Below are 15,574 nucleotides of genomic sequence, written 5' to 3' on the forward strand. Positions count from 1 at the left end.
TCGAGCGATCCAATGATAGACGCTCTATGTCGTTCCTGGCTCAAAGGCTCTTAGCAATTCAACGCTGTAATGCAGCTAGCATTATGGGGACCTTCGGGCCGGGTTCTGCACGGAGTGGTAGATTAATTAACTTTTTGACGAAGCATGTTGCAGATTTCTTCACGTAAACATTTTGACGAAGCTTCTTGCTGAATTTACTGTTGTATATTTTGACGAAGCTTGTGGCGGATACTTTTCTATGTACCTTTTGAATAGCATGAAATAATAAAGAATTTTTCGAAGTAAAGTAATTATTGAAATCCTGTCACTAAGTCTTGTATTAATTTTTTTGATACTAGTTAAAGAAATACTTATACAAATTAGCAATTATCCAAAATATCATATGTTCAAAGCCAGGAAAATCTAATTATATGTTACAAAATCTTTATAAAAATGTGGACAAAACGTTATCCATCATTATACAATTATGCTGTTAAAACATCAAAACTTTATCCTGAAGTTCTGAGTGATGTCTCCCGGTAAATTGAAATCATTTAGAGTGCTATCAAGTTTTATATGCAGAATGAAAATGGCGTTAGATCGCCTGAGAATTGAGCTGATTTTGGATTTTAAAAATATTGTTATTAAAAGTTGATCAGTCGAGGCGTGGAAAAATGTTTAGCCACCTTGTAAGACATAATAATTTAATTAAAAATCTAATAGAAGACAAGAATAAAAGCCAATAATAACTTTTAGGAACACATCAAGCAGATTTATCTGCTAGATTATAATATTTTTTTTATCAGAAAGTGGTGAAACAGGATCTAAATAGTACATTGTTCACCAAGAAACAACTGTTTTGTTAAAGTCACAGATTTTAAAGAGGGTGTCTGCTGCAGACACACGATTTGTGAATCGTACATATAATTTTTCGAGTGCACATAGTTCTTTATACGACACCTGACAATGATAGAATAAATGTATTTTTATTTCCAGCTTCACCCAAAGAGAAACGCGACTCTTGCGGCAAAATTCGTCGCTGGTGCCGGAGCCGACGCGCCCAGCTTTGGAGGCTGCTTCTGCTGCCGTTCATACCGATTCTGGCCCTCATCATACAAACCACTCTGTCTTTGAAAAACAGCCTCACCAACGGACGGGAGGTCGCCGATGTTGAGGAACAGGTAATAAAACTTGGACAATTCCAGACAAACCGCTCGATACCAATTTTTATTTTTCATCTCCTCATTATTTTCAAAATTAAGTTAAAAGCATCTAACAAATTTCGGTAGATTTAAAATTTAAATAGATGCTTGAGTATTTTCGAAAAACATAATTTCTTGCTTGTAACAGTGGGGTGTGTTGATTAGTTAAGACTACATACTACTCTCTAATAAAACTGTACGTTGGCGTAAGACAGAAAGAGAAGATATAATTCGTCTGAACCGGCATGGTCTCTATTACTCAGTGGTTAAGGTGCACTGTCCCGTATAGAAAGGGGCATCAAGTTCAATTCCCGCTCGATTTCAGATTTTCAAAAGCAATTTATTATGAAATTGTATTTTCATTATTGACCAATTTACGATACGATAACTGAATAGGTATAAAGAAACTTTTTTTGCTTATTTTCATTTCAGGCAAAGTCGAGAGTAAGATCTAGTTCTATTCTACTAATATAATAAATGAGTTTATTATATTAGTAGAATAGAACTTGATCTTGAGATTTGAGAATTATTTTACACATCCTCACATTGTTGTATGTTTATTGTTACTCTTTCAAGCAAAATCTTCTGGAGCGATTGTCATGAAATTCGGTACTCGGGTAGAATATAACCTGGAATAACACATAGGGTACATTTTTATCCCGAATTTCCCACGGGAGCGAAGCCCCGGAGCGCAGCTAGTGTGACATAAAATTTTCCGAAGCAATTTCTGCGAACACAAATTGCCTGTCTGAAGAGATTCATTTCGTTAAAACAGACATTAGAATATAGTGGCTCACATCTTGAGGGAAAATATTTACTATTCCATTTGTTCGTTACGGAACTCATAGGTAGTTAAAATAAAATACTTGGAGCTAAGAATTAGATAATTATATTTTTCTTTGTTCTTACAAATTGGTATAATGAAAAACAGAAATCGAATCGAATGACAGGAAAAAAAACAATAGAAAAAACTAGATTTGTAGTGCGCGCGCAGGAATAAAATTTAAATTGTCGTGTTCGATAGCCATTGGCTGCCGCGCGAGGGGTCGCGGGCGGGACGCGCCTAGTGTTGTGGTGTACTGGCGTAGACACCATTGTTACAACGGCATATGAGTTAGTAAACACAGGAAATGCAGCGACAGAAACAAATATTCACATTTAAAACAACACGATGGTCCCAAATGCTTTTGTTTTTGCAATTAGATAAAAAAAAATACCGTTTTATACAGATAATACGACAATATCACATCTTTATGTTAGTAGACATAGCCAAAAAGGGCCAAAATTCTAAAACTAACTAAATACTAAAACTAATCTAAAGCGACGTTTATCTATATCAGTTTATGAATTTTATAAAATTGATAAACAGCTTTCGCTCGCTGTATGCTCGCAAAAATTCCGTTTATCATTCCCGTGATAATTTCAGAAACCAAATTTAGATAGATTTATACTATTATTATAAAGAGGTAAGCGTTTGTGAGTTTGTATGTTTGAGGCGGGTAATCTCCGAATTACCGAACCGATTTCAAAAATTCTTCCTCAGCTATAGTTTATCTCTAAATTCCCACGGAAGCGAAGCCCGTGGAAATAACTAGTAGATAATATATAACTTTATTCACCACCATTTTGGGCATGTACCTAACCAAACACGATATATTAAATTATACTGAATAAAGGATTTAAATAAAAACAAAAAATGAAATAAGGTAGAAAACACAAGTAACTTCTGTAAAGATTATAATAAATCAACTACCTATTCTTCTTCATACGGTTCTAGTCTCTTTCACTCATACGATGAGAGAGAGAGAGAGAGACAATTGACGACTTAACACCACCCGTGTCACTCTGCGTCCATTACATTACACCTATGTACAAGTATATTAATCCTGGCATTTTACGTTATGAGGGTTTTGCTTTTTAACGAGTGAGTTGCGAGGTCAATCGACCCGTGTGCCCTGGCTTCAAATATTACACCACGTGTCGGTAATCCTAATGACAAATGGAAGTTGATTTTTGCCAGTTCTAAGTAGTTTAATTCGTTTTTTTTTTTTTAAGTGTATTATTTTTGAATACACATTTTCATATTTAAAAAAGAATAACCTACCTAGGTACAAAGCAATAATTAGAGAGAATTCTACAGAACTTCGTTCACTCATTCATAAATTATTCTTTTTTGAAGTACATTTTAAAAATAATGTTGCCTGTTAGCTCTGTGGCATTGAGATAATTGGGGTCCTCTTGGATGTGAATTTGTGAAAATAAATTTTAACCATTTTTAACAGGGGTGCTATTTTCGACCTTCTAAATGTGACTGGCAAGTCGTGGGGGACGGATCTCATAGATAAATAAAAGTAAATGGAAATGGAAAATAAATTGTCCAATTTATATCAGACTACCTAGCTTCAGCTCGCGGCTTCGCCCGCCTAAATTTCCCACGGGAACGAACGGTACCCTATGTCCTTCTCCGTACTTAAAACTACATGTATGCAAAATTTCAAGAAGATTAAATAAATAAATATATTAGGACAAATCACAGAGATTGAGCTTGCCCCAAAGTAAGTTCGAGACTTGTGTTATAGGATATTAACTCAACTATATATATATATACTATATTTTATAACAAATACATATGTAGATAAACATCCAAGACCCAGGCCAATGAGAAAAAGATCATTTTCCATCATGACCCGACCGGGGATCGAACCCGGGGACCTTTCGGTTCAGTGGCAAGCACTTTACCACTGCGCCACCGAGGTCGTCAAATCGTGACTGGTTGAGTAGACATAGCGTGAAGTAACAAACATATTTACTTTCGCATTTTTAGTTAGGTAATCCTAGGATTGGGATTAGCTTTGTCCTTACTTAAACCATAATAAATTATACACCTAACCTTCCTCTTTAATCACACAAATCTATTAAAAACCAGCATCAAAGCCCGTAGCGTAGTTTTAAAAATCTAAGCATAATATATATATATATATATATATATATATATATATATATATAGGCAGACAGCGAATTGCAATAGAGAGATATTCAAGAGTCACGTAATTTAACGATAATACAAACAGACACGTATTCATGAATAGGTATCATGTCTGCGCAGTGGCAAAAACCTTGCCTCTAAACCGAGAGTTCACGGGTTCGATCCCCGCGGTCGGGTCATGATGGAAAATTATATTTTTCTGATTGGCCCGGGTCTTGGATGTTTATCTATATATGTATTTGTTATAAAAATATAGTATCGTTGAGTTAGTATCCCATAACACAAGTCTCGAATTTACTTTGGAGCTAGCTCAATCTGTGTGATTTGTCCTAATATATTTATTTTATATTCTATTGCTAGTTGGCCATCATTGCAGATCAGTTGTTGTCTTTCTTAAAGTTTCCTAATTACTGTACTAGCCCTTTATTAGACGACGTAAAAATATCTTCAAAATATTTAAGAAAACAATTTTTGTTTACTTCAAACGAGTATATATAACATTGTATTTTTTTTTCGTTTTTAAATAAAAGAAAAAGGAGTTGTTATTTTTTTAAAGAAGTTTATTAAACGAACCATAGATAATAAAATAAATATATATATATATATCATCATCATCATGTTCAGCCTTTATCATCCCGATTAGACCTAGGTGCATCTGGTCCCAGAATACAGCTCGTGTGTATCCGTTTTTATATTAGCCAATATTGATTTAGCTTTAATTTAAATTGGAACTCCGCCGACAAAAACGACGTTATTAAATGATGTATTAATTTAATTTAAACGTCAGCGGCGCGATATAGTTAACGTCAAAGTTGACTAGTGCGATCCACCCATTCTCGAAGATCAACCATAACAGATTAAGGGACTTAACTAATTTATCAGTTTGACATGCAAATAGTGGAAAATGGCATCTATATCTTCTATAGGCCGCGGGCTAGTAATCAATAATAATCAATAATAATCAATAATAATCAATAATAATCAGTAATAATCAGTAATAATCAGTAATAATCAATAATAATCAATAATAATCAATAATAATCAATAATAATCAATAATAATCAATAATAATCAATAATAATCAATAATAATCAATAATAATCAATAATAATCAATAATAATCAATAATAATCAATAATAATCAATAATAATCAATAATAATCAATAATAATCAATAATAATCAATAATAATCAATAATAATCAATAATAATCAATAATAATCAATAATAATCAATAATAATCAATAATAATCAATAATAATCAATAATAATCAATAATATCGCACTTTTACCGAAAATCGAAATGGTTCCACAAGAAACAAATACTCTCTCGGTCTAAGCTTTGTACGGGATTACAATCTGTCACATTTTCCTATTTTCCTGCATCATCCGTGAGTCAGTGCTTCATATCTATTGATCCGAATTCGTATTTGTCATGTAGAGGAAAGATCGTGATAGATTTTGTTAAGCACTTCTTTGTAAAAATTGCTCTCGTCATGTATCTGAACGATATTTATAACGATTTTAAATCTTCAATAATATCTAATGACGTCATTTTGATAGTTCTATATTGGTATCAGCTATAGATCTTTTATAATAATGAGTATATCAGCATATAAGAAGTCACAATTCTGTAAGTAATTCAATTACAAATTATCTAATAAGATTTAATATAATAAACTTAAAACTACGAACAAATTTGAAAAACCTCGACCTAGAAAAATAATTGAAAAGATCTGGATTTTACCTAGATATTGTATTGAGCTGGGTAACTCCCGCCCTAGAAGAGCCACTTCACATGCTCATGTGGAGGTCGTACGAGGCGATTAAGGAATTAAATGCCTTGACAGGCAATGTCAGCGCAACATTCCCAAAAATAATAGCGGAAAAGTAAATCATACAAATTAAATTTTATTTATTTCATAATGTTTACTTTTCCGCCATCCATGAGCTTCGCGGCGTCACAACCCGCAGTGCAACCGAGAACCGAGAGCATACAAATATGAGAAAAAATATATTTTTTTTAAATCTGTTGTTATTTTTCCACAAAGCAATATGATGTACCTAATGACAGATTAGAAGTAGCCATATTGACACGCCTTTTACAATAATCAGATTTTTCGAGATACCACGTCACATGAATACAAATTAAGTGAGCCTCGCCCGCTGCTCTGTACTAAGGGTGGTGTTTGGGATCCTTCGATGTAAGAAATAATATATTTGGACTGTATAAAAATATATATAATAAAATATAGGATATCATCAACTTAACTTTAACGTGAGCAGAAAAACACAAAGTACGCCGCAACTTTGTATAAAAGTGCGCGGCGCGCCAGTCAAAATAATCGTCAAATTTGACGTTGCAACTCATCCTAAGATTCATTTGGTAATTCATAATGATAAACAAAAGACTTATACAAATCGAACTGCCCTGAATATTTTTTAAACGAAAACTTTGGCGTCACGCGCAGTCTCGCAAAGTAATTTAATACAGAATATGACACAAGAGTAGAATAAATTATATTATGAATATAAATAGATACATCACTGTATTAAACTAAATTATTAAAAAAGTATGTTACAGACCTAGTGATTATATCGAGACGGAAAAGAAAGATAGCGGACTCTGAGCTCCGACGCTCAACGGCCGGGGAAAAAACCGGAAAACGCTCATATGAGAGAGAGAGGGGGAAATGTTTAATTGCTATAGACAGGGTTACTGGTATCTAACGCATAACCTTCCAAAGGCGCATAAGGTACATAGAGACTAACATCTTTTGTTCTACGACTTTTCTCTAAACGTAATAATTACAAAAATTATCCTTTTTTTAGTTTTAATGTCGTTTCTATGAAACGTTAACTCTATGTTCGATTCCGCTACATAACGCTATTGCTCTGCCTCGTGTTGCTTGGCTATTACATAGAGTGAAGATGTGTGAAAACACAAATTAGATTGATTTTATTTCATGAAAAAAAAAATACTAAATCGTAGAATTAAAGTTGTATGTTTTGATGTACCCAAGCAGTCTTTAGGAGGTTTTGCGTTTGATACCAGTAACAATGTATTCCCTTGAATGGACAAAGACAGATGAACAGACAGATCTTATATTTCCATATTAACTCCATACTGTTTCCAGGTCAGCAGAGCAACAGAACTGGGCAAGCTGGTCACCAGACTCCAACAGGAAAGATCCGAAGTGGCTTTCTTCATTTTTACTAATGGCAGCACGTTAAGGTACTTTTATATCAATAATAAAAGGTGAAAGAAAAACATCGTGAGGAAACCTGCACACTGGTTGATTATTAACTTGTGTGTGAAATGGAGAAGGCAATGACAAATCACTCCATTAATAATCCCAAGAAAGTTGTTACGTGTGTTTCATTCCATGTAATGACCACGCCACTCAGTCATGAGGAATACGACTAAGAAGAAGATATCAATAATACTTAATACCAATACTTAATACCAATACTTAATACCAATACTTAATACCAATACTTAATACCAATACATAATACCAATACTTAATACCAATACTTAATACCAATACTTAATACCAATACTTAATACCAATACTTAATACCAATACTTAATACCAATACTTGATACCAATACTTAATACCAATACTTAATATCAATACTTAATACCAATACTTAATACCAATACTTAATACCAATACTTAATACCAATGCTTAATACCAATATTTAATACCAATACTTAATACTAATGTTAGAAAGCGGAACGATTTATGTCTTTGTTTGTACCGAGTAAACTCAAAAACTTGGACAATTTACACGAGATTTTAACTCTCGTTGTTACGAAACTCCGCAAGGGATTTTGTTGCTATAAACAATAAACTATTGTAATGAAAATTGGCATATATTTATAGATATACAAGACCTTAAGGGGTAACATAGGCTACTTTACGCTGACGAAGTCACGGGCGATAACTATATATTAATAATAGTAGATTAGTAGCCAAGGACTGCAAAGCATCAATTGCAGCCCGAGATATTTAGACATTACAAGAATAAAACATTCTATTATACCTAGTTAAAATTTATAACTTTTCTATTCCCGCTCTTTTTCATTAAAAAGAACCAAGTAAAGAACTTTTTCTTTTTTTCAAGAACGAAATTTAGCTTCGCCGTTCGATATATATATAAAAAATTAAAATTAATGACTATTAGAATACGAAGACAAGGCTGAATACCGAAGCGACCTCTTTGGTCATTGGGCTGAATGCATGATGTCTATTGCCAGTATGATGTGAAGTGTTTTTTTTTTAATTACTTACCGCCTTACGGCTTTTCTAGGAACATTATTACCCTAGAGCGCATATTGGTCATCTACAAGCCGCATTTGGGGCTAATAAGGACCTACTTACCGAATATGACATATATAATATTATTTAATCCTGCTAATATATATCCTGTAGTGGCAGCAACGGCAGAATTTTATGCTTGCGTCATCGTTCGTGACGGTGAAAAATTTTGACATTTGCACCCATTTCGTGATACAGACGTTTATTAAACCATAATAAAACTTTCTCAGAAATCACCTAGATAATCAGATTTAATTACTAATTTCCATCAAGATATAATGCACTAATGCTAGTAATATGGTCCAATATTAATTTCATTTCATCCTTACATATCATTACAAGTGCCTTATCCCGTACACAATACCGCGTATTTTTGCTAAACTCGCTTGGAATTATAATGGTATTTTGTATGCCGAGCAATCTATCTTCAGTTAGGTGGTAGCCAATTCTACTTTTCCCCCTGTTTTTTTACGTGCGCACTTCAAACAAGAGTTAAGTATTTAAGTTTGGGCTATAGTAGAAGCTTCACTTTTCAAATCATCATCTCGCCGACTTTATTCCAGTCGCCTAAAGGCATCAGACATGATTTTTACGACTATTTACCTGACTATCTAGTGGCAGGTAGTTGCACATACACACTAGCGAACTAAAACTGTCAACCAGTGTCCAGGATTCCTCACGATGTTTTCTTTCACCGGAAGCATGTGGTGGTCGATGAAAACCACTATATATGAGTCAGATTGGTATACAAACTCATGTGGCACGAGTAGGATACGAACCTGAGGCCTTTCGATACACAGGCGGGCGTCTTAACCATTACACCACCACTTTTCAAATATTAGACCTATAGAAAAACTCTCTGCTTGTTTTTAAATCATGTTCCGTGTTATCCATTCGCCAGCTCCACACTGTCGCGAACACAGACACATGCCGATGCGATTGCGTGAACATTACGTAGTTAGTATGAGTGCTTGTATTACCGCAATGAAAAACCAGCAATGTATCCGCCAACTTCCAGTTTCGCAAACTGTTGAGCCGTAATGACATGGCATTGCAAACTATTTTGACTGTTTATATTATTCGTAAACGGAATTTTATTATAGGTCAAACTTGTACCAGCGGTTTGCGGACACAGACAGCGCTATCCAACAGATGGGTGACCTTCCAAACCTCACCTTCAAGAACAGGTCCAAGCCTGTCGACGGCGAGAGTTTCAAAAACGAACTCCTGGATCTTAGGTAAGTGAAACTTCATTTTGAAAAAATAAATAAATTTTTCGGTGAGTCTAATCTCACTTTTACACACCACTATATACACCACTTATTGACGTCAAAAAATATTCAAAACTAAGTCTACCGCGGACTTCCGAAACGTCCAATAATACTTTTATCGTTGCATTTTATTATTCTATTAATAAAGTATACAAATTAATTAATATTTTTAAAAATATCGGCGATGAGTAAAAAGTATGTTCTTTCCCTGAGACTCAAACATATTTTATAACGTCAGTAAGATCAAAATTTGTTTGTGCATTTTTGCTAAAACTCGAAAATGTTCTTTAGTATAATTTTCTCCGTATGATAGTCGAAAAAATATCGCAATATCATAAACACGTTTGTGGCGAACAGTTTTTAATTACTATCCCGCACAATAAACAAACATAAAAGAGAATTCCTTTCACCGTACTGACCCCATACAGATAAGTAGTTTAAAACTTAATTAAACCAAACTAAAAGGTCCTATCATAATCAAGAATTAGAGCAACATTCACACGCAAACTTACTACTCTAATTGACACAGGTATAGGAGCGTACAATTTTATTTCGTGGATGTCGTAGGAACTGACAAAGGGACGGTTAGTAGTTTGTACCTCGTAATACAATGAAATTTAAAATTTGACGTGAAAGGTGCCTGTGAGGGTCTAATTTCTGAAGAAAGACTTCGACTTTGGCAAAAGCCGCTTTAAAAAAAAGTGTTGTTATTCAGTCGACTATTCGTAAAATTACAGCCTGATATTATTAAAAATTTAAAGATTTTTGCGGTGACCTTAGACTTCAGGGCTTTCGGTGGACAATGCAACCGGGAACGTGCAAGGATTTGGAGAGAATACAAACACAGGTGTTGGATAGTAAAATGGTTACCATTGAAGCACTTTTAGCACAGCTGTAAAATTTATAATTTAATAGACATTCTAAAATGTATGCTTGGTGCACAGTCGGGAACAAATACTGATTTCATGTAGTAATTAAGTTAGGTAGGGAGTTAGGTTTAACTGCTCCCGACCGTGCATTTGATAATTTGAGGTTATCCTTACGATATTTGTCAAATCCATACTTATATTATAAAGAGAAAAGATTTGTAGTTATGCTTTTTTATTTAAGGAATAAACTCAAAAACTACTGGGCCAATTTTGATGAAATTTCACACAGTGGTAGACAAAACTTTGGAGTGACATAGGCTACATTTTATATTATGGATTCACACGAGCCAAGCCGTGACGGATCTCTAGTATCACATAAATTGGTCAAAACACAAATTGTGACATTGTACAAAATTGCAAGATTAATTGATCCGGCGACCAAAATTATATACAAGTCATTCAAGACCATGGAATTAGTAAGTAGGTACACCGAAGTACTTACTAAATCTATGTTCAAGACAAACAGTCAATCTAATAGTTTCATACCAAATGTGAAGCGCTAACATACAATGACACATATCGCCTAATAAAATATTACACATTAAATTTTACTAAAACTGCTTTTTTCCCCTTTATTTGTAGCGTATTTAGTTCGCACTCGTGTTGTGATTCTTCGAGCTCATTAAAGTAGCTTAAAAGCAACCTCAAGTTATTTTATCTGGCAACAACTGCAGTACCTAAGTAACTAAGAGTAAGTAGAAACTTTGAAAAATCCACTCCAAACAGCGGTACATTCGGCGTCAAAATTATATTAGCGCCTAATCGGGTTAAATTAACTCTAAAATGTAAACTCGACTTGATGTAAATGTCACACATAAACATATGAAAATTCATTACAAACACGCCGCTATTACCGCCGCATAGAGATCCATGCAGGATATCTGAGAGTGCGGTTGACTGTACACAGAAACATAATATATGTAAATATAATATTAAATCAATGAGAAGGATCTTTAGAACGAGATGGTCTAATTATTTCAAAATTATCTACTTCTCAGCTCCTCATTTATGAGGATTTGCTAGGATTACTCGTAACATATACAATACAATAGCGTTTCAAATTCAAATCATTTATTCAGAAATTAGACCTTCACAGGCACTTTATCAAGTCTATTTTTTCTCACAAACTACTGGCATATTGGAATGAGCACTGCTGAGAAGAAATGCCGAAAGAAACTCATTTGAACAGTGTTGGTCCCTATCATGCCAGAAGGGCTTACCATTATTGTTTCTTAATTTTTTTTTCTAATATATTAAAGTACATTGTCGTACATTTCACAAAATTGGGCCATAAAAAATATTCTGCTTACACCTCTATTGCAAAATTGAAAATAAAAAGTGCGAATGTCGAAGACCGTTCATTGAATCAGGCCAACTGAGATGTGTCTATGATATCCAGTTATTTTGTGATTTGACCTATTTTTTCCAACAACTGATTAACAATGTCAGCGCCTGACAATGTGATTCTAGGTTATATTTTACGATTTTTTGAAATATCTTGACTAAAAATATTTTTAATCCCCAACAACAGAAGGAGAGGTTAAGTTCTATGTTTAACGTGCCTGTGTTACAAACACAGGCACGTTAAACGGTTTTATAGTTCGTGTTCTGTGTTTTCTTTCTATTTTACCCCAAAAATATTATTTCCTCTCTGCATCGCCTATTGGTTGACTGGCTGAAAAAGCCTCAGGCTTTAAGTCAACCTTTTTTGTTTTTGTAATAAAGTTATTTAACTTTATTTATTTAAATAAAGTAAAACAATAAAATAACACCAACTAAGTATTATCTATATTTTAAACCGCTTCAAATTGTTGTTTGATTATACAAATACAAGTCATCTACATTCAAGGTGATCTTCAACTTCGATTTATCAAAGTTTAATTAATATTTTATTAGACACTACACACGACACAATTATAAGTTAAATCGACAATTAATTAAAAATGGCTTTTACCAAATATCTGCTCTTTCGACTTTAAAATATTATTAATCTTAAATTTACCACTGTAAACAAAGAAATATTTTCTCTTTGCTATAACATTCGATTATGAAAAGCAGTAACTTCGTTCCCATAAAAATTTCGGGATTAAAAGTACCCTTTGTGTTTTTTCTGAATAATACTAACATTATAAATACGAAAGTTTGTGAGGTATGTATGTAAGTTTGTTACTCTTTCACGCGAAATATATTGGACGGATTTTTATGAAATTTGGTACCTATACGGGTAGAATATAACCTGGAATAACACATAGGATACTTTTTTTTCCGTTATTCTCACGAGAGCGAAGCCCCGGGGCGCAGCTAGTAAATAATAAGTAGACATTATTATTAACAATATACTTACGAATTTATACTATAGTAATATCTGGAAGTTAATCTAAAAAGTTCAAAACAGAGTGAGATTTCATTAAGGTTTATTAAAATGCAGTCAGAGAAACTGTGGGTCTGGTGGAATCAGCAATCAATCTTAGTTTGCTCTCAGAGGCTACTAAACGCTAAGGCGTGTGTGCAATAGGAGATATAATATTCTAAACTAGTTTTTGCCCACAGCTTCGCCCGCATTTATTCCGTGCGTCCACTCATACTCATAACTTGTTATTGTCAATATCTCGGATTCTAAGTATTCAAAATTCAGATTTTAAGTTAGACCATCCGTTTCTGCGTGTTATATGTAATATTAATTATAATGTATAATGTATATATTAATTATAATTATTTATTGCAAGATATAACACTAGGTTAAGTTTTTAATTTGTTAAATATGACTGTTTTGTGATTATGTTGTTGATGTAACTAAATAAATTTAAAAAAAAAAGATAACTTAAAGTTAACTTTTATTTTTAAAATTTTTTACAGCACACTTATAGAGGACACTCATGGAGCAAACTGTATTTTATAGCTTGCTTCATGGACGGCAGCCGGAACTAATATATGTGTACTACAGTTTTCCCTATTGTCACCTGCAGTCCTGATTTACAACCTTAATCACAGATCCCGAAGCGAACAGAATCCAAGACAATAATCACCACCTTTTTCTAATCGAGTGGTTCACTTTTCTTAATTAATTTTTACGGGTGATTTGTTTTGCTTAAGTTTTTCCGGGACTCGCTCGCTAGAGTGCAAAAATTTGACTTCGACTATTACCTATTACTAAACGTCAGTTCCGTTAAGGTTCTTTACTGGCTTTTGCCCGCGGTTTCGCACACGTGAATTTCTCTGCGAAAGCGGAATAAATATAATTTTCATACAAACTTTCACCTCCCGTTGAAGACGTTTGGGGATTGATTTTTGAAAAAGTAAGCTATGTTTGCGGGGTCTTCGACTATATGCATATCAATTTTTTTTTAATAAAGCCCCCAAATGACAAAATTAATATTTGTTTCAAATTGACACGGACTAAGCCGCGGGCAAACACTACTCCCAGAATAATATATAATAATGTCCATTTCTGTGTATAAATTTAACAATGTCTTCTTCGTCTCTCTTGAGGTTAATTAAATAAACATAACAAAGGATTGTTATGTTAGGCAATTAAATTATGCTTTGTCTGTTATGTTATGTTCAAATTATGTCATAGATAATAAGCAGATACTTATGTATTTTCATTTCTAAAGTCCAATTGTTTGTCCTTATTGAGACAGAACGACGCGATGCAACGTGACGCCATAGATAAAATAAATATTTTATGAGAGAAAATAGATAAAAGAAATATGAGGGACGCTATTTATAAACATAAAAATTTAAGCCATAATATAATATAGTCCGGTGAAGGAAAACATTATGAGGAAACCTGCACACAGGTTGATTCTTATTAACTTGTGTGTGAAATGGAGAAGGCAATGACAAACCACTCCATTAATAATGCCAAGAAAGTTGTTGTGTGTGTTTCATTCCATGTAATGACCACGACCCTCAGTCATGAGGAATACGACTATGAAGAAGATATCAATAATACTTGATAGTAATGTTAGAAAGCGGAACGATTTATGTCTTTGTTTGTACCGAGTAAACTCAAAAACTTGGATAATTTACACGAGATTCTAACTCTCGTTGTTACGTAACTCCGCAAGAGATTTTGTTGCAGATTTTATGTAATATATAGTGTCATTCCACGTAATAACCACGACCCTCAGCCATGAGGAATACGACTATGAAGAAGAAGATAATATAGATGCACTGTATCATGGATGGCATAATATTTAAGCATTCTTACGCACAACGGTTTATGCATAACTAATTGAAGCGTAACCTAACCTAAAAGTTCATTATGCCATATTTATCCATATGCCAAAAATCAATTATGCCTATTAAATCAAATCATTTATTCAGAAATTAGGCCTTAACAGACATATTGTATATTAAATTATATTTACCAAAGCTACAAACTATAAAATAATAAATAAATATATTAGGACAAATCACACAGATTGAGCTAGCCCCAAAGTAAGTTCGAGACTTGTGTTATGGGATACTAACTCAACGATACTATATTTTATAACAAATACATATATAGATAAACATCCAAGACCCGGGCCAATCAGAAAAAGATCATTTTCCATCATGACCCGACCGGGGATCGAACCCGGGACCTCTCGGTTCAGTGGCAAGAATCTTACCACTGCGCCACCGAGGTCGTCGAATCGTCGTCGAACTACTAGACCTAGAAATATTTTATACCAAAACCAGTATGCCAAAGAACAAATAAATTATGCGAAAAAGGGACCTCGATACTACAATATCACACCGCCACACAATATGTCCGAACTCAGACTGATGCATGACCATTGCGTAATATGTACGAGTGCTTTTATTTACCGCAATGAAACACCAACAATGTATGCTGAAACCGCCAAAATTCTCGATAAGAATGCTTAACTGAT

At 33.7% G+C, this 15,574-nt stretch overlaps 1 protein-coding gene across 3 annotated transcripts in view; it reads left to right on the plus strand.

Annotated features, from left to right (window-relative positions):
* LOC128674944 (uncharacterized protein) overlaps nt 1–15,574 on the plus strand; it is a 45,885-nt gene that overhangs the window by 8,713 nt on the left and 21,598 nt on the right. For all 3 annotated transcript variants that reach the window (XR_008405214.1, XM_053753955.2, XM_053753956.2), the window contains exons 2-4: nt 976–1,160; nt 7,305–7,402; nt 9,598–9,732. Coding sequence is in view for 2 of the 3 variants with exons in the window: in XM_053753955.2 (XP_053609930.1) it covers nt 976–1,160; nt 7,305–7,402; nt 9,598–9,732 (418 nt within the window). In the remaining variant the exon portion in view is untranslated. The remainder of the gene's footprint in view (nt 1–975; nt 1,161–7,304; nt 7,403–9,597; nt 9,733–15,574) is intronic.

The sequence above is a fragment of the Plodia interpunctella genome, chromosome 13, assembly GCF_027563975.2.
Source record: "Plodia interpunctella isolate USDA-ARS_2022_Savannah chromosome 13, ilPloInte3.2, whole genome shotgun sequence".
Classification (NCBI taxonomy): domain Eukaryota; kingdom Metazoa; phylum Arthropoda; class Insecta; order Lepidoptera; family Pyralidae; genus Plodia; species Plodia interpunctella.